Source organism: Enhydra lutris, unplaced genomic scaffold (assembly GCF_002288905.1).
Source record: "Enhydra lutris kenyoni isolate GAN:26980312 unplaced genomic scaffold, ASM228890v2 scaffoldscaffold93, whole genome shotgun sequence".
NCBI lineage: Eukaryota > Metazoa > Chordata > Mammalia > Carnivora > Mustelidae > Enhydra > Enhydra lutris.
This window is the reverse complement of record NW_019154177.1, coordinates 1,788,391-1,809,007: the sequence shown is the minus strand read 5'-3', so window position 1 is coordinate 1,809,007 and position 20,617 is coordinate 1,788,391. Positions and strand designations below refer to the sequence as shown.

Sequence of the window (20,617 nt, the reverse complement as noted above, 5' to 3'; positions counted from 1 at the left end):
GACACATCGCTAGACATAGCTTTGGAGCAAGACATAAGATAAAAGTTAACCAAATAATTGTATTATATTGTTTTCTTTTTATTGAAGATATTTTTTTATATCTCTTTTCCTAAAAAGCATATTCAGCACGATTATGGGCTGGATATGACATTAAGTAGTATCCTTTTGTATCCATGCAGAAAAGCAGTAAAGGTCATTTAAAAGAATGCTAAAGGAGAGGTTTCCTGGAGTAAAGCCAGGTAAGGACAAATTTACTTCTCAGCTCAGAAGGTGTTTCTGTCACTGAAGACCTTCACTTTCCCGTCCACAGTCACTCCCATCAGATAGTTCAGATTGCTTCATTTTTTTCTCTTACGCCAATAGTCCACAAATCCAAACTGATTCCAAACACCAGACATTATATTTCCAATTATTTTCTGGCCAAAATCATATCTATGTGATGAACACATTTAACTTTTATAAATCAACTCAACCTTTGTAAAGCAGAATATTTTTGTCTCAAGTCATCTTTTTTCTACAACAGAAAGAATGTTTACAAAGACTGAAAACATTAGTGACATCCTTGGCTTCTATCTCTGTCTTTATTTGGAATCCTCGGCAATCAAAATCATTCAGGTCTTAGCATGTAATAGAGACTCAGTAAACATTTGCTGATTGAATGAATAAAAAGGTTTATTATCCTGTATTTTTCTTATGAAAATGATCACGTAATGTGCAAATAATAAGACATGTATCTCTTTTTAGAAATCCCTCTGTACCCACTTGACTCACAAAAGTAGAAATTCTGACAAGAGACCATCACACAAAGCTGGGGCCTCAAAAGGCTATCACCTTGGGGGAAGGGTGCATAAGAAATGCATCCATAGTGCAGAAGACAGAAAAGAAACTTGCTCCTTTTGACTTGGGAGAATAACTGAGTGGCTGGTGGGTGAGGAGAAGGCTTTATCCTGAAAATTTATGACTTTAAGTATACCAATGTGTGTATTTGCAGCCAAAATCCACACTGTGGTCTAAGAAAACTTGAGAATTGTAGGGTGATCTCCTTCTCTCAGGATGCTTTCATAACTTTCTCTGTCTCTGGTAGACTTTTAAAAATAATTCTCTTGTTTTTTTTTTTGAGATATAATTCACATTACATTATATTAGTTTCAGATGTACAAAATAATGATTTGATGTTTGTATATATTACAAAATGATCAACACAAGAAATCTGGTTAACATCCATCACTGTACATAGTTAATAAATTATTTTTGTGTTGAGAAATTTTAACATTTAGTCTCTTAGCAACTTCCAAATATGCAATACAGTATTATTAACTACTGTCACCATGCTGTACATTATACCCTCATGACATTTATTTTATAACTGGAATTTTATACCTTTGACCCCTTTCACCCATTATGCTCACCCTCCCCCAACATCCCTACCTGGCAACTATCAAATTGTTAAATCTATTCTCTGTATCTATGAGCTCACTTTTGTTTATTTTTAGTTCTGCATATAAATGATATCATACAGTATTTATCTTTCTGTCTTTTTCTATCTGGCTTATTTAGCTTAGCATAATACCCTGAAAGTTCACCCATATTGTTGCTGATGTCAAGATTTCCTTTTTAATGGCTAAATAATATTCCATTGTATGTATGTACCACATCTTCTTTATCCATTCACCCATCAGTGGACACACCTGTTAGGATGGCTATTATCAAAAACACAAGAGACAACAAATGGTGGCCGAGATGTGGAGAAAGAAAACCCTTGTGCCCTGTTGGTGGGAACACTAACTGGTGCAGATGCTATGGAAAATAGTATGGAGGTTCCTCAAAAAATAAAAATAGAACTACCCTATGATCCAGCAGTTCCATTTCTGGGTATTTATCCAAAGGAAATGACTCATTATCTCAAAGAGATATCTATACTCCCATGTTCACAGCAGTTTTTAGGTATGGAAACAATCCAAAGTATTCACCAGTGTATGAATACATAAAGAAACTGTGGTATGGGGCACCTGGGGGGTTCAGTCAGTTAAGCATCCCACTCTTAGTTTTGGCTCAAGTCATGATCTCAGGGCTGTGAGATTGAGCCCCATGTTGGTCTCCCCACTTGGCAAAGGGACTGCTTGAGATTCTTTCTCTCCCTCTCCTTTTGCCCCTTTCCCCTCTAAAATAAATAAATAAATCTTTTTAAAAAAGAAATTTGGTATATACACACAATGGAATATTATTTAGCCTTTTAAAAAGAGGAACTCCTGTCATTTATGACAACATGGATGTACCTGGAAGATGTTGTGCTAAGAGAAATAAGATATAAGAGCTATAAGTTTGACAGGCAGACAAAGACAAATACTGCATGGTATTCCTCACACGCAGAGGAAAAAAGTACAACTCATAAAAACAGAATAAAAAAAGTATTTGCCAGGGGCTGGGGAATTGCTGGTGGGGGTGGGGTGGAAATCAAGAGAAGCTGGTAAAAGGGTACAAACTTTCAGTTATAAGATGCATGAGGTCTGCGGATCTAACATACAGCATGATGTCTATCATTGATAACATTGTATTGTATAATCAAAATTTGTTAAGAGACTAGAACTCAAATGTTCTCACACACACAAAAAGATAAACATGAGATGACGGATGTGTTAACTCGATGGGGAAATCCTTTCACAAGGTATATGTATAGCATCATGTTGTACACTTTAAAAATCTTAGTTTTATTTGTCAATTATACCTCAATAAAGCTGGCGGTGGGGGGGGGGGCGGGTGGAAAGGACTTCATTGGAAGACCTGAAGCTGATGTTTTCACTAACAAACAGTGAATGTTTGTTTAAGAACCATGTCTTAAACCATGTTTAAGAACCATTAGAACAAAAATTTATGTTGGGGATGTGAAATTTTTTGCATAATAAAAACCACTCATTCAACTATAACATTAACAAAAGACTATGATCCTTGAAGAAAGTCTTGAATTAATAATGGAATATGGTATATGGGAAAATAAGACAACATAGTATCTTTCAAATGAAGCAAAATAATAGAATAATGAATGCATAATAGAATAGAATGTTGGCCCCAATATGGAAAGCTGTACCCAGTGATTAATACATTATAGGTTTGTTCCCACAACTAACAACTACAGGATCCATAGAATAAACACAGATTTATATATCAAAGGTGTGCTTTTTATTTAATCTTGTAGACAGTGGTTGCCAAGATTATTTTTAAGCAAGGAATGATGTGGCTGTGTCAGTTTTAGGAAAAATAATTCGGATAATGCTGTAGAAGCTTGGAGTTGGTGTGGTTGGAGAATCTCTTAGGAGATGAATCAAATGGTTTGGGCAAGGGTAAAAAGATATGAAATAACATTGATAACAAATAAAAATGTGTGCTGGACAGTGAATGTATTCTAAAAATATGTCAGAGAGATTCAACAAGGCATAGCTTCAGTGTTTGGATAAAAACAGAAGGAAGAATCAAGAATAATTCAGGCAGTTCTCACTGGGGTTGTTGAGGGTTTGGTATTGAGATTTTGAAAATCTAACATGTAGAACAGCAGCTGCTTTCAGACCATGATACATCAGATTGTAAAACCATGGAAATTTTAGAGTTCACAAATAATACCTGTGTATATAGCCAGGATTCCATTTGCTTTAGTATGGAAGTCAATAGGGGGTCTAAACTGTGGATATGGATTGGAGATTCATCTTACAAACAGACGGTAGCTCACTGCATGGAAATGATGAAGTATGGCAGGACGAGTATGGAGAGAGGAGAGTCAAGGATGGAATCTTGGGAAATCGAAACATTGAAGTTTGTGCCCAATGAGAAAGAACTGAGAATCAATGGCCCAAGAAATAATAGGAGAACAGAGAAAAGCCAATGGGTAATATCATTTCATGAAGGATGGAAACATCATCAATGCCATATTATACCAAGTAAGAGGACATCTGCTTTGTGTAATGGAAGAATATTAAAGATTTTACAGAAAGCAGCTTCACCAGAGTGGTAGAGGAAGATGGTAAAAGAGCATGTATAAGTGTTGATGGGAGAAGAAAAAATATGGATACTTTGTTTCCAGTCAAAAAGATGAAATTTACAAGGAGGATAGCTAGAAGACAGTGGGGAAGGAGGAGAGTTCCATTCTGATTTTATTTTTCTGATAGGATAGAGGAGCATATTTTTAGACAGTGAACAAACAGATAATGGGATATAAGAGCTAAACAAAGAACGCATTAAAGATAACATTAATAAGTTCTCAAAAAGGTTGGAAGGTAATAGAGTTGATTAAACCATTGGAAAATAATTTTCCTTAGTGAGTCAGTAATAAAGAAAGATTATAACTAACATGAGGGGGGGGAAGGCACAGAAATTTCTCTTTTAAGTAGGAAAAGAGGATAGTTCTGAAAATAAGGATGGAGAATCTAAAGCCTGGCCCTGGAGACCTAATGTACAGCATGGGAACTATACTTAATAATAGTATATTGTATATTTGGAAATTGCTGAGAGGATAGATCTAAATGTTCTCCTCACGAAGAAAAAAGGTAACTATGTGCAGCACAGATGTTAACCAGACTTACTGTAGTGATGATTTCACAGTATATACAAGAACTGAATCACTATATAGTATGCTTAAAATGAACACAGTGTTATGACAATTGTATCTCAAGGAACTTAAAGACTAGCAAAATATATTGTAACTAAAACTATTAAATGGGATAGGTAAATGGAAGTTAAGTAGAGACAACAGTTTCACTCCCAATCAATCTGGCAGGAAGAGATTGACGACATGTTGATGTCCCCTCTCCAGAGCCTTCCTCTTTGGCTGCCTCTGGGGAACCAAACTCTGAATACTGCAACTGAGGTCAATGAGTTACATGGGGCAGGACACTCCTGGGACCACTAAAAATAAACACATACTCAGTCCCTAAAGCATGTACTTTGACTTTGGTGATTTATAAAAATATCCCTCAGATATAATATTAGCCCTTTTATTCATGGGCAGATTCCGTAGACCTCATAGATTCCACTATAATTTATCCTTCTTCTTGTGCCCCCAAACACTGAAATGAGTGGGCAGTCTTCATGGGTAAACCCTGGGGATGAGACAACTTACACTAACATTAGTTGTAAAGAGAACTGGTACTACCTTTAACGGAGCCTGAGGGAGGAGCAATTTTGACTTCCCTTGCCTTTGAGAGTCACCATTGCCAAGGATTATCCTGTCTAAGGTTGGCATATTTTAAATACATGAATGTGGGTTTATTCTAAGGATTCCGTTCTGTTTCAGCCCCAAACACTTGTCTGCAATTCCATGACCACACACCACTTGGCCATCACTCACTGAGTGTATTAGCATTCACGCGGACCAGCGGTTGTGAGCTTTCATCTGCAGACATTGTCATCAATGTATCAGTCTCTCAGGGTCATAGAAGTGTACTGATCCTTCAAAGACCATCCTGCTTCTTCCAAGAGGTAGTTGGATATCTGTAATCTTTGATATCCTTCCTTGGAAGAAGATACCATATTCTTAACCTAACATTCAAACGCTCCTAATAGCTGGGGTTGTTCCCTTTACTCCGGATTCCTCAGACCCCTGGTGTTACCTGCAGAACTGGTGTCTATAGGTGAGTTTGCTATTTCCTTAGAGGAAGTTCCAGAGAGAAGAGCAATCTGACCTCCAGATTAACTGAACACCCCTTCACTAGTGAAGTGAAAGAATGTCAGTATTTTCTCTTCCAGCTCAAACAGAATGCTGGCTGTTAGGGGTCGTATGAGTGTGCAATCTGTGTTTGTGTTTCAGATCTGTAAAGTGTAACAAACAGGTGTATAGGAGAAAAACCTTCATTGGATATTCATGCCACATAGGGGGATCTGTTTTTGCTATCACTGAAGGCTTCTGCGATATGAACTTGAAATAAGATAGAACTAATACCTACACCTTGGTCTTACCACTGTGTGTAGGCATCTGTTTATAATAAAGGTTTGTTGTAATTTGACAGGCATAATTGCATTATCCTATTGCTATTGAATTGAATTTTGTCCCCCCCCCCATCACCAAAAAAGTGTGTTGAAATCCTAACCCCAGTTCAGGTTTAGTGGGACTTTATGTGAAAACAGGGTCTTTACAAATGTGTTCAAGTTCAGATAAGGTTACACTCAATCGGGTGCTCTAATCCAATATGACTGGTATTTCTTATAAGAGGAAGAGAAGATAATGGCAGGCAGGGGAGAACGTCATGTGCTTACAGAGGCAGTAGATGACCTCCTGTGGCTGCAAGTCAAGGAACCCCAAACTGCAGGCAAACAAACCTCCAGAAATTACAAAGGCCCAAGGATGTATTCTCCCGACTGGCTTCAGAGCTCTGCCAAGATCTTCATTCTGGACTTTATCTTCCTGAGCTACAAGACAATAAATCCCTGTTGTTTTAAGCCACCTAGCTTGTGGCGCTCTGTTATGGAAGTCTCAGAAAATAATACCACAAATTGAAATTTATACTAAAGTGCCCGTGTCCATTTAATTCTCCTTTTCTAGTTACAATGAATTTTACATGTTTCTTATCAGAATATATGCTTTCTTGGTTCAGATCACGTTCTGTGCATCACTGAGAACAAAATCATTGAATATCGTGTTCTTGGCTGAGTTATGAGATATGTCGGTGCTCTCTGAGAAAGAACAGTCTATTTGGAAACCCTGTAAGAGATTCCACTGGGCACCATGATGGAATGGAGAAGCCCTTTTCTGACCCGTAAAGCCACAAGGAGAGAGGGAAGAAGCAGAGGTAAGTCCCAACAACATGTGACAAAACAAATTCTGACTAATGCCCATTGCCTGATTCTGGATATTTTGGATCACGGCCTGATAATGTGGAAGATCTAAAAACTAAGAACCATGCTATTGCTAAAGAACATGCAAGGACTGAGATGGGTGCTTCTTTGAAATGTAAACCTACTAGATTTCAGTAAAAAGCTAAATGCATTATGCCTTACATTTCTTAATAAAAGCTAGGAACATCATCGCATTTATTTGGAAGAAGAGAAGGCCAGGCAGGAGGGGTGGGGAAGCAGCCTTCAGAATGTCAAAGCTTTTAGTGGTAGATTTATGCATACAACCCAAGTATTCTGATTCCCATTTGATGCATTCCGAAACGTATTATCCCAAATTAATTTTGTACTTTGGCAACACTGTAACAACAGCCATCAAAACAATCATTTGAAAGGATTTAAGAATAAGAGGAGAAGGGGACCAAGAATATAATAGCAAAGTCAGAATAGAGAGATGGCCAAATATCCTCTTGCCTGGTCATAGATTTTGCTAAAAGAAAAGTAACATTTGCAAAAGATAGAGTCCTGCAAAGTTCCAGACAACGCAGCTTAAAAAAAAAAAATCCTACAGTTTGAATAGTCAAGGCTATCTGTTATCCATTGCTCAAGATTTCCTTTGCTTGGCTGTTCTCTCTGAATTTCTTTTACCCCTAGACTTTCAAAAGACTGTTAAAGGTCTTAATCTTCCATATTCTCATTTATTCAGCAAAGACTTTTTGTGACTCTGCTACATGCCAGGCTCTTTTCTAGGCTATGATGATATTATGAGATATTATTCTTGTTTAGGTTGTCTTTACTATTAAACTTGCATCATGGCGTGTGGGGAAGGGAGGGAGGTTATTTCTAAGATCAAGCCCAATATTTTAATAGAAAACAAATGATTCCTCTAAGGTTGGCATTTATGGAAGTACAGAATGGGATGTTTAAAAAATATTTTACTCCATTACATTAAAAAATTTTTGTTTATTTAGATGTATTTATTTATTTTAATGAGGGAGCCGGGGGAGGGGCAGGGAGGAGAGAGAGAATGCTGAAGGAGACTCCCCACTGAGGGTAGAGCCCATGGCAAAGGGCTCAATCCCAGAACCCTGAGATCATGACCTGAGCCAAAATCAAGAGTTGGCCACTAAACCGACTGAGCCACCCAGGTGTCCTAAATTCAAAATTTTTTGAGGGAGTTGTAATGTAAGACAGAAAGAAAGACTAAACACTGGATTGGTGATTTTCTGAGATTTTGCTGAAATTGGTATCAGTAATGATTACTCAGGATTAGTCCTCCTGCAACATGAATTTTGGACATGATGCATTCTTCAATCATTCCCAATAGCACTTCCCAATCAATAACCATGATTTCAGGCTTCATTCTCAAACGTCTCATTAGATTTTACATTAAAATATGATGTTTCCCTTGAATAAAATTGGTGATGGGAAATTTTACTACCTATGCAATTTCAGAGAGCACTTTTTCTCTACACAAAACAGAAGTAAGGGAACCAGTGTGATATATTTCAATTCTTAATGAAAAACAAAGAGGGATGGGGGCACTGCAAATTTGCACCTTATTCAGAACAATTACACTTAAATTTTGGAGAAACTACAGTCAGCTTCAGAATTCATGTCATCATGAAAATACAGTGTCCCTAGTGGTTAAGAGCTCATGTCTTAGAGTCTGCCTGAACCCTGGCGAGTCTCCCTGGGAAAATGACTGAATCTCCTTCACGCTCAGTTCCCTCATCTGTTCAACAGAGATGATGAACATGTCAACCCCAGAGAGTCCCTGGGAGAAAATGCACAGATCTTTTGGACAATGCCTAAAACATGGAAGATGCTTCTGTCCCGTGGCTATTTATCACCCCCCCTTCTCACTAACAAGGAAGGCACTGTGCAAACCTCTGGAGCTTCCAAACAGCCTCTAGCTGCCAGCTCTAGGAAAACGGAGGTGGATGGAACATGCAAGATAAAACAATGGAGTCCCTCTTCTTGCACAGGCAGAGTACAAGGGAAAGAGCTAATGAGAGCACCTTCTCCGGATTTCTTCTCCTAGGCTTTTCCAACAGGCCTCAACTGAAAACGCCTCTCTTTGTGGTCATCCTAATCGTCTACTTCTTGAGCTTTCTTGGCAATGGCACAATCATACTTCTGTCTCGGGTGGACACTCGCCTGCACACCCCCATGTATTTCTTCCTCTCCAACCTCTCTTTCATGGATCTTTGTTTGACCACCTGCACTGTCCCTCAGACGCTGGCCAACCTCAAGGGGAGGGATAAGACCATCACCTATGGTGGCTGCGTGACCCAGCTCTTCATCGCCCTGGGGCTCGGGGGCGTGGAGTGTGTGCTCCTGGCGGTCATGGCCTATGACCGCTATGCTGCCGTGTGCCGCCCACTGCACTACCTGGCCATTGTGCACCTGCAGCTTTGCCTGCGGCTGGTGCTAACTGCTTGGCTCACAGGGTTCGGCAACTCGGTGCTGCAGACAGCCCTGACCATGACTCTTCCTCTGTGCGGGAAAAACCAGGTGGACCATTTCTTCTGTGAAGTTCCGGTGATGCTGAAGCTTGCCTGTGCTGACACCTCCATCAACGAGGCTGAGCTCTTCACGGTCAGTGTCTTCTTTCTCGTGGTGCCCCTGTCGCTCATCTTAGTGTCCTATGGCCGAATCACCCGGGCTGTCCTGAAGATCAAGTCGGCCCAGGGGAGGCGGAAGGCCTTTGGAACGTGTGGTTCCCACCTGCTGGTGGTGGTCATCTTCTTTGGCACACTCATCTCTATGTACCTCCAGCCCCCCTCCAGTTACTCACAGGATGTGAACAAAAGCATTGCACTGTTCTACACTCTGGTGACTCCCCTGCTGAATCCCCTCATTTACACCCTGAGGAACAAGGAAGTCAAGGGTGCGCTAAGGAGGCTGCTGAGGGCAAATGCAGTCGCAAGAGGGAGCTGATGCAGGACTTGCAGGCCTGAGCGTTGATTCCCCGGGGCTGGGGACATAGGCTCTGGGTGACTCCAAGCCAGCAGGTCCTCGTAAAGCACCTGCTCTGTAGGAGGCAACGTTCTAGGGACTTCAGATCTATCAGAAATCAAAACGAACACCCCTGTCCCCATGGAGAATATGGGTTTTAAGATGATGTAAAAATAAACTATGAAATATCATGTCTTGAAATACTTTACAATAACGAGAATACACAAATTACAAGTACAAACAACAACATGAATGATTCTCACAAACACATGTTGAGTGAAAGAAACCAGATACAAAATGGTTAATACTGCTCAAATTTAATTATATTCAATGTACTCTTTATTCATGTAAAATTCAAAACCAGGCACAAGGAAAGCACAGGTATTGGAAGTCAGAAGAGTGGATTCTCAGGGGAGTTGTAATTGGAAGGAGAATGGGAGAGGTGAATTCTGGGTTCTGCTTGTATTCTAACTCTGGATCTGGATGCTATTTATAGAAGGTAAACAATGAGTGAAAATTCACCAAATGGACACTGACACTACTTCCACTCTCTGTATGCCTGTTGTACATCAGATCATTTACTTTTAAAATGTTTAAAATAAGCTAGATATTAACAGTTACCACGATGCTAAATGCTCACATTAAGATTTGGGTTCCTTTCACACTTCATCTGCCTTTATATTTCAAATGATCTATGTGACTTCTTTGCAGGGTACTGAACTAGTAGAATCTAAACTGTTTTTGATATCTATGAGATTTAGCCACTGAGAGAACACTTTACTTTGCTCTCCTTTGAAAACTTCAATCAAAGATCATTTGTACAGTGAGCTCTGGTCTTGTTTTCCTTCCAGGTTGACTCACTGTTGTTTTCTGGTCTCTATATCATATATTTGTATTCTGATCTTTTTCTTTCCTCACTTCTGCTAACTTTGAGCTTTTTTTTTTTTTTTTTTTTTTTTTTTTTTTTTTGTTTTAACTAGTACGTACAGGAGTGAAGTTAGGTTACTTGTTTTTTTTTTTTTTTAAAGAAATTAACTGTATTCTTTTTTATTATTAATTTGTTGGCTTCGAAATCAGTCAGCTATAGAAAATCTATATAGAATGTATTGCATTCTAGAGCCTGCCTAGGGCCCATCAGAAAATTCTCTCTTGTCTAAATTTTTTATAAACACTAGCTGATAATCTGCATTTCACACTAGTGAAAGGGTCTGAACTGGCTGACAATTGTCAGATCTGTTTGAAAATTATTTTCTTAATGTAGGCTTTTATTGTGGTAAACTTTCCCATTAGATTGCTTTTGAAGCATCCCATAAATTTTAGTAATAGTGTTTGTATTTTAATTTTTTCAAGATATTTCTTCCTTTCCCTTTGATGTCCTCTTTGACCCATTGTTTCTGGGGTAGGGGTATGTTATTTAATTTTTCCTATTTGGAAAATTTTCAGCTTTCCTTTTGTTATTGATCTTTAGTCTCATACCACTGCGATCAAATAAAAATACTTGCATGAATTCAATCTTCTTAAATTTGCTCAGACTTGTTTTGTAAATTCTCTTGTGATCTCTCCTGGATGATGTTCCTGTGTGCTTGACGAGAATGTGTATTCTGCTGCTGTTGGATGAAATGGTCCATATATCTCAGTTAAATTTTTTAGGCTAAAGTATGGTTCAAATCCAATATTTCCATGTTGATTTTCTGTTGGAATGATTTATCCATTGTTAATATTAGAATATTGAAGTTCCTATGATAATTATGTTGTCTATTTCTCCCTTCATATCTGTTGGCATTTGTTTGATATCTTTAGATGATCCATGTTGGATCCCATATATTTACCATTGTTATATCTTCTTGATGAGTTGACCCCTTTGTATAATGAAATTTTTTGTCTCTTGTTACCAGTTTTGGTTTAAATTCTATTTTGTCTAATATAAACGTACCTATTCCTTCACTCTCAAATATTTACAAAAACAACTAGCACCAATTCTTCTCAAACTCTTCAAGAAAATGAAAAGTAAGGACACTCCCAAACTCATTTTACAAGATTAGTATTATCCTAACACCAAACACAGATAAATATAACAAAGGAAAAAAAAAGAATGAAACCTATCGACCTATATCCCTGGTGAATATTAATGCAAAATTTCTCAACAAAATATCAGCAAATCAAATTCAATAGCACATTAGAAGATTCATACATGATCAAGAAGGTTTTACAACAGGGACACAGGATGAACCAACTACACAAATCAAAAAATGTAATACACCACATTAGTAAAATGAGAGATAAAAACCATATGATTATCTCAATAGAGGCAGAAAAACATTTAACAAAATACAACATCTTTTTGTGGTAAACATACTCAACAAAATAGCTGTAGAAGGACTATACCTCAACCTAATAAATGCCATATATGGCAAATCCGTGACTAACATACTCAATGGCAAAAAGTGGAATGCTTTTCCTCTAAGATCAGGTACAAAACAGGGAAGCCACCCTTCACTACCCATAAGACACATTATTGGAATTTGTAGCCTGAGCAATAAGGCAAGCAAAATAATAAAAGATACCCAGTAAAAAAAAAAAGAAGTAAAATCATTTTGCCTAGAAATTATATGTATGATCTCATATATAGAAAATACTAGATACCACCAAAAAACCATTAGAACTTATCAACAAGTTTAGTGAAGTTGCAAAACAGAAACTCAACATGTAAATGAGTTGTCCTTCTATACAATAACAGCAAAATATATGAAAAGATTTGTTTAATCCCACTTACAATAGTATCAAAAACAATAAAATATTTAGGCATAAATTAAACCAGGAGTCAAAAGACCTATACACTTAAGACTATAAGAATTTTGTGAAAGAAATTAAAGAATTAAGATATCCTGTGTTCATGAATTGAAAGAATATAGCTAAAATGTCTACAATACTCAAAACCATGATAGATTCAATGCCAACCTTAACAAAATTTGAATGGCATTTCTGACAGATACAGAAAAAGCAGTCCTAAAATCTCTATGGAGCCACAAAAGTCCACAACTTTTGTGGAAGGACAAATACTTTGTCGGGGGTGGGGGGAGCCACTCTGACAAAGAACAAAGTTGGAGGCATCCCACTACCCGATTCAAACTATATTATAAAGCTCTAGTAATCAAAACAGTATGGTACTGGCTGAAGAAACCAATACATACACCAATGGAACAGAATGAACAGCCCAGAAATAAACCCACCAATGTCAGACAACTAATATTTGACAAAGGGGTCAAGAATATTCATGGAGAAACATAAACTCCTTAATAAGTGATCCTGTGAAAACTGGCTTAAGTACATGCAGAGAAATGAATTTAGAGCTCTATATTATACCACATACAAAAATTAACTTGAAAAGGATTAAAATGTAAATAGAGACCTAAAATTGTAAAACTCCTAGAAGACAACATAGAGGCAAACATTTATGACACTGGACAAGTTGACAGTTATCAAATAAGAGTGTTCTAGCATTATCCCACCTACAAACTGAGCCCACTCTTGGTGATCCAAATTTTTAATCCAGAGGTGGAAAGAATGGCATGCCTTTATTTTTCAACTTATGTGTATCTGTATGACAGCAAAAGCAGTATCGTTTGTCCCCTGGAGCTCTTGAGTGGTGCAAGATTCTATCAGTAGCAGATATTCCCACCACCTCCACATAAGTTTTTTTTTTTTCTTTTCAATGTAACCTGTAGGAATAAACTCTTAACTGCATACAGTTGGGTATATTTGTACATATTTCAGAAAACATTGGAGACAAATCATTTGCAAGTCTGTATTCTCTAAGTAGGAAAAACTAAAGGAAACATATTTGCTTCTACTATTAATCTTCACAAAGGGTTAAGAGATTGACCTTTAAGAGATTGCATGTGGAAAATGTGCTTTGTGCATGTTCATATCTGTGTGTAATAATATATTAAGACATATGTTACTCCAATACAAGCGCCAGCCAAACTGTAATATGTTATGGTGGCATATGAGCAGAAACATTCTTTGGGATGTATAGAATGTTTTTTCCAAGAAGGGCAGTGAAACCCGAGAGAGGTTGATTTCATGCTAAATATGACACATTGTTAGCCAACAAGCTCCATTTAAGTGCATTAAAACACAGTTCTCATTTCCATAGGTAAATTAATAAAGTTTTCCAAAAAGAATCTTTTAAACCTGCTTCGGAGTTTTGAAATGCTTTAAATGAGAACTTAAAAATGTATGGAAAGCACTCCTTGTGACCTGCTGTCACAGAATCAGGTGGGAGAAGGGGGAGGTCCTGAGAAAGGTTTTGACAACTGATCGTTGCATCCCATTGATCAGCAGGATCCCGAATACTCCAATTATTAGAAATGACCAGGATGCTTCACTGAGACAAAGACACTGAACAACTTCATTCTCAAAAGAGGTTAAATCTATCCTCAGAAATGGTTACCTAATCAGAAGAACTTACACTTCATAAAGACCTCAAGGATTTCTTTCAGTTCAGAATGGCTAAAATAAATCCACACAATAATGTAAGTCAATAAATTGGATTTTTATACACAGATGAGGAAAGAATACTGAAAGCAATAAGGGGTGAGGGAGTCCACAACCTACAAGATAATACAGACAGATCAGGTTCGTAGCAAATCTGTCCACAGAAACATAGTAGGCCAGAAACGAGTGGAAGGAAATCATTAATAGGCTGAATGGGAAAAAAGTATGGCCAAAAATTCTTTATCCAGCAAGGCTGTCATTCAGAATAGAGGAGAGAGAAAGAGTTTCTCAGACAAAAAAAAACCAAGGGAGTTGGTGACCACTAAACCAGCCCTGCAAAAAATTTTAAGGAGGACTCTTTGAGTGGAGAAACAAACAAACAAACAAACAAAAGACCCAAAACAACAAAGACTAGAAAGGACCAGAGAACATCACGAGAAACAACAATTCTACAGGTAACACAATGACACCAGATTCATATCTTTCAAAAATTACTCTGAATGCATTAATGGACTAAATGCTCCAATCAAAAGACAAAGGGTATCAGAATGGATAAAAAAGCAAGATCCATGTATATGCAGCCTACAAGACACTCATCTGAAACCTAAACCACCTGTGGATTGAAAGTGAGTGACAGAGAACCATCTATCATGCTAATGAACATCAAAAGAAAGCTGGAGTGATGATACTTAGACAAACCAGATTTTAAAACAAAGACTGTAATAAGAGATAAAGGAGGATATTATATCATAATTAAGGTATCTATTCATCAGGAAGATCTAACAATTATAAATATTTATGTTCCTGACTTGGGATCACCCAAGTATATAAACCAATTAATAATAAACATAAAGGAGCTCCCTGATAATACAATAATAGTATAGGGGACTTTAACACACCACTTAAAACAATGGACAGATTGTCTAAGCAGAAGATCAACAAGGAAACAAGGGCTTTGAATGACACATTGGACCAGATGGACTTAACAGAATATTTCATCCTAAAGCAGCAGAATACATATTATTTTTGAGTTCATATGGAACATTTCCATTCTTCAGAACAGATAATGTACTGGGTCACAAATCAGCCCTCAACAAGTACAAAAAGATTGGGATCATAGCCTGCATATTTTTAGACTACAACATTATGAAACTTGAAGTCAACAACACGAAGAAAATTTGGAAAGACCACAAATATACGGAGGTTAAAGAATTCCACTACAAAATGAATGCATCAACCAGGAAATTAAAGAAGAAATTTAAAAATACATGGAAGCAAATGAAAATGAAAACAGGATGGTTCAAAACCTGTGGTATGCTTCAAAGGCAGTCCTAAGAGGGAAGTTTATAGCAATACAGGCCTTCCTCAAGAAACATGAAAAGTCTCAAATACATAACCTAACCTCACACCGAAAGAAGCTGAAAAAAGAACAGCAAATAAAACCTAAATCCAGCAGGGGAAGGTAAATAATAAAGATTAGAGCAGAAATAAAAGATGTAGAAACAAAAAGAAAACAGTAGAACAAATCAATGACGCTAAGAGCTGGTTCTTTTTTTAAATTTTTTAAAATTTAAATTCAATACATATAATGTATTATTAGTTGCAGAGGTAGAGCTCAGTGATTCATTAGTCTTATATAACACCCAGTGCTTGTTACATCACTTCCCCTTCTTAATGTCCATCACCCAGTTACCTTCTAACCCCTTCCCTCCAGCAACCCTCAGTTTGTTTTGTATGATTAAGAGTCCTATGCTTTGTCTCCCTCTCTGATTTTGTCTTGTTTTATTTTCCCTCTCTTCCCCAATGATCCTGTTTTGTTTCTTAAATTCCACATATCAGTGAGATCATATGATAATTGCCTTTCTCTGATTGACTTAGTTTGCTTAGCGTAACATCCTCTAGTTCCATCCACATCATTGTAAATGGCAAGATTTTATTTTTTAGATAGCTGAATAGTATTCCATTTTGTGTGTGTGTGTGTGTGTGTGTGTGTGTGTGTGTGTATCACCTCTTCTTACCCATTCATCTGTCGATGGACATCTGGGTTCTTTCCATAGTTTGGCAATTGTGGACATTGTTGCTATGAACATTGGGGTACATGTGTCCCTTTGGGTCACTACATTTGTACCTTTGGGGTAAATACCTACTAGTACAATTGCTGGGTCATAGGATAGCTCTCTTTTCAAATTTTGAGGAACTTCCATACTGCTTTCCAGAGTGGCTGCACCTGCTTGCATTCCCACCAACAGTGGAAGAGGGTTTCCCTTTCCTCACCAGCATTTGTCATTTCCAGACTTGTTAATTTTAGCCATTCTGACCAGTGTGAAGTGGTATCTCATTGTAGTTTTGATTTGTATTTCCCTGATGCAAAGGGACGTGGAGCATTTTTTTTTTCATGTGTCTGTTGGACATTTGTATATCTTCTTTGGAGAAATATCTGTTCATGTCTTCTGCCCCTTTCTTGATTAGATTATTTGTTTTTTTGGGTGTTGATTTTGATAAGTCCTTTATAGATTTTGGATGCTATCTAGCCCTTTATGTGATAAGACATTTGCAAACATCTTCTCCCATTCTGTCGGTTGTCTTTTCGTTTTGCTGACTGATTCCTTTGCTGTGCAAAAGGTTGTTTTTTGTTGTTGTTTTTTGTTTTTTGTTTTTTTTATCTTGATGAAGTCCCGATAGTTCATTTTTGCCTTTATCTCCTTCTTCTTTGGAGACGTTTCTAGCAAGAAGTTGCTGTGGTGAAGGTCACAGAGGTTTCTGCCTATGTTCTCTTCTAGGATTTCCATGGATTCCTGTCTCACATTGAGGTCTTTCATCCATTTTGAGTTTATCTTTGTGTATGGTCTAAGAGAATGGTCACGTGTCATTCTTCTGTGTATAGCTGTCCAATTTTCCCAGCACCATTTATTGAAGAGACTGTCTTTTTTCCATTGGACATTCTTTCCTGCTTTGTCGAAGATTAGCTGACCATAGAGTTGAGGGTCCATTTCTGTGCTCTCTATTCTGTTCCATTGCTATGTGTCTGTGTTTGTGCTGGTACCATACTGTCTTGAGGACTAAAACTTTGTAATAGAACTTGAAGTCCAGAATTGTATGCCACCAGTTTTGGTTTTCTTTTTCAACACTCCCCTGATGATTCAGGGTCTTTTCTGGTTCCATACAAATTTTAGGACTGTTTGTTCCAGCTTCTTGAAAAATATCAATAGTATTTTGATAGGGATGGCATTGAATGTGTAGAGTGCTCTAGGTAGCATAGATATTTTCACAATATTTGTTCTTCCAATACCTGAGCATGAAACGTTTTTCCATTTCTTTGTGTCTTCCTCAAATTCTTTCATGAGCGTTCTATAGTTTTCTGAGTACAGATCCTCTGCCTCTTTGGTTAGGTTTATGGAAGTTTTCCTTCCATTTTGATTTTTTGAAACAGCTTCAGAAGACTAGGTATTAATTATTCTTTAAATGTTTGGTAGAATTCCCCTGGGAAGCCATCTGGTCCTGGATTTTGTTTGTTGGGAGATTTTTGATTCCTGCTTCAATTTCCTTGCTGGTTATGGGTTCATTCAAGTTTTCTATTTCTTCCTGGTTCAGTTTTGGTAGTTTGTACATCTCTAGGAATGCATCCATTTCTTCCAAATTACCTGTTTTGTTTTTTTTTTTTTTTGCATACTGTTGCTCATAATGTGTTCTTAAAATTGTTTGTATTTCTTTGGCATTGGTCATGATCTCTACTCTTTCCTTCATGATTTTATCTATTTGCATCCTTTCTCTTTTCTTTTTGATAAGTCTGGCTAGGGGTTTATCAATCTTATTACTTCCTTCAAAGAACCAAAAGAATTAATTTTCTCCGTTTCTCTGAAAGAATTAATAAAATTAAATAGGCCAGCCTTAATTTGAGATCAAGGCTAGCATTACTTTGATCCCCAAACCAGACAAACACCCTGGTAAAAAGGAGAATACTGACTGACATCCTGGATGAATATAGATACCAAAGTTCTCACCCAGATACTAGCCAATAGGATCCAACAGTACATTAAAAGGATTATTCACCACAATCAAGTGGGATTTACTCCTGGGCTGCAAGAGTAGTTGAACATCTACAAATCAAGGAGATGGATTTTTTGAAAAAATTAATAAAATTGATATACCCCTAGGCAGACTTACTAAAATTAAAGAGGAAGTACCCAAATTGATAAAATCATGAATGAAAGAGGAGATATCAAAGCTAACACCACAGAAATATAAACAATTATATGAAAATACTATGAAAAATTCTATGCCAACAAACTGAGCAACCTGAAAAAAAAGGACAAATTCCCAGAAACATATAAACTACTAAAACTGAAACAGGAAGAAATGAAAAATTTGAATAGATGCATAACATAAAGAAATTGAAGCAGTAATATAAAAAAAAAAAAAAAACCTCCCAACAGTGACACCTGGGTGAGTCAGTTGGTTAAGCATCTGATTTTGGCCCAAGTGATGATCTCAGGATCCCAGGCTCCAGCCCCACCTCAGGCTCCCCTCTCTGTGGGGAGTCTCCTTGTCCCTCTTCCTCTGCCCCACCTCCCCTGCTTGTGTTTACTCTCTCTCAAATAAATAAATAAGTAAATGAAATAGTTTTGGTTTTTTTTTTTTTTTAAATCTCCCAACAAACAGAAGTCCAGGACTGGATGGATTCCCTGGTGAATTCCACCAGGCATTTAAAGAAGGGTTAGTACCTCTTCTCCTTAAACAGTTGCAAAAAATAGAAATGGAAGAAAAACTCTGAATCTCATTCTACAAGGCCAGCATTTCCTTGATTCCAAAACCGAAGATCCCACCAAGAAAGAAGAATTACAGACCAATATGCCTGATGAACATGGATGCCAGAATTCTCAATTAAATACTAGTGAATTGAATTCAGCAGTATATTAAAAGAATTATTCACCACAATGAAATGGGAGTTATTCCTGGGCTGCAGGGGTCATTCAACTTTGCAAATCAATCAACACAATCACATTAATAAAAAAAAAGATAAGAACCATATGATCCTCTCAATAGATGCAGAAAAATCATTTGACAAAATATGGCATACTTTCTTGATAAAATCCTTCAACACAATAGGGATAGATGGAACATAACTCAATATCATGAAGGCCATTTATGAAAGACCCACTTAAATATCATTCTCAATGGAGAAAACTGAGAGCCTTTCCCCTATAGTCAAGAACAAGACAAGGATGTCCACTCTCACCATTATTATTTAACATTGTACTGGAAGCCTTAGCCTCAGCAATCAGACAACAAAAGGAAATAAATGGCATCCAAATTGGCCAGAAAGAAGTCAAACTTTCACTATTTGTAGATGACATGATACTTTATGGAGAAAAACTGGAAGACCCAACCAATATGGCTAAAACTCATGCATGAGTTCAGCAAAGTTGCAAGATATAAAATCAATGCACAGGAATCAGTTGCATTTCTATACACCAAAACAAAACAGCAGAAAAAGAAATCAAGGAATGGATCCCACTTGCAATTGCACTAAGAACAGTAAGATACCTAAGGATACGCCTAACGAAATAGGTAAAAATCTGTATGCTGAAAACTATAGAACTCTTATAATACAAATTAAAGAGGACACAAAGAAAGGGAAAAGGATTCCATGCTCATGGATTAGAATAACAAATATTGTGAAAATGTCTATACTACCCAAAGCAATCCACACATTTAATGCAATGCCTATCAATATACCACAAGCATTTTTCACAGAGCTAGAACAAACAGTTCTAAAATTTGTATGGAATCAAATAAGACCCAAAATAGCCAAAGCAATTCTGAAAAAGAAAAAACTGAAGGCATCACAATTCTGGATTTCAACCTATATTACAAAGCCACAGGCATTAAGACAGTATGGTACTGGCACAAAAAGAGACACATATCAATGGAATAGAATAGAGAACCCAGAAATGGATCTTCAACTCTATGGTCAACTAATCTTCAACAGAGCAGGAAAATATATCCAATGGGAAAAAATGTCTCTTCAACAGATGGTGTTGGGAAAATTGGACAGCCACATTCAGAAGAATGAAACTGGACAACTTTTTTACCCCATACACAAAAATAAATTCAAAATGGATGAAAAACCTAAATGTGAAACAGGAAACCATAAAAATCCTAGAGGACAACATGGACAGAAACCTCTTTGACCTCAACCGCAGCAACTTCTTATTAGACATGTCACCAGAAGAAAGGAAAACAAAAGCAAAAATGAACGACTGGGACTTCAGCAAGATAAACAGCTTCTGCACAGCAAAGAAAACAATCAACAAAACCAAAAGGCAACCTATGGAATGGGAGG

General features: G+C 37.2%; 2 protein-coding genes across 2 annotated transcripts in view; one reads left to right on the top strand and one right to left on the bottom strand.

Moving 5' to 3' along the window:
* LOC111138601 overlaps positions 1-20,617 on the bottom strand; it is an 896,555-nt gene that overhangs the window by 368,425 nt on the left and 507,513 nt on the right. The gene's annotated exons all lie outside the window — the stretch shown is intronic.
* Positions 8,782-9,759, top strand: LOC111138577 (putative olfactory receptor 2B8). The gene has a single exon (XM_022490598.1). The coding sequence runs from the start codon at positions 8,782-8,784 to the stop codon at positions 9,757-9,759; it is 978 nt and encodes a 325-aa protein (XP_022346306.1).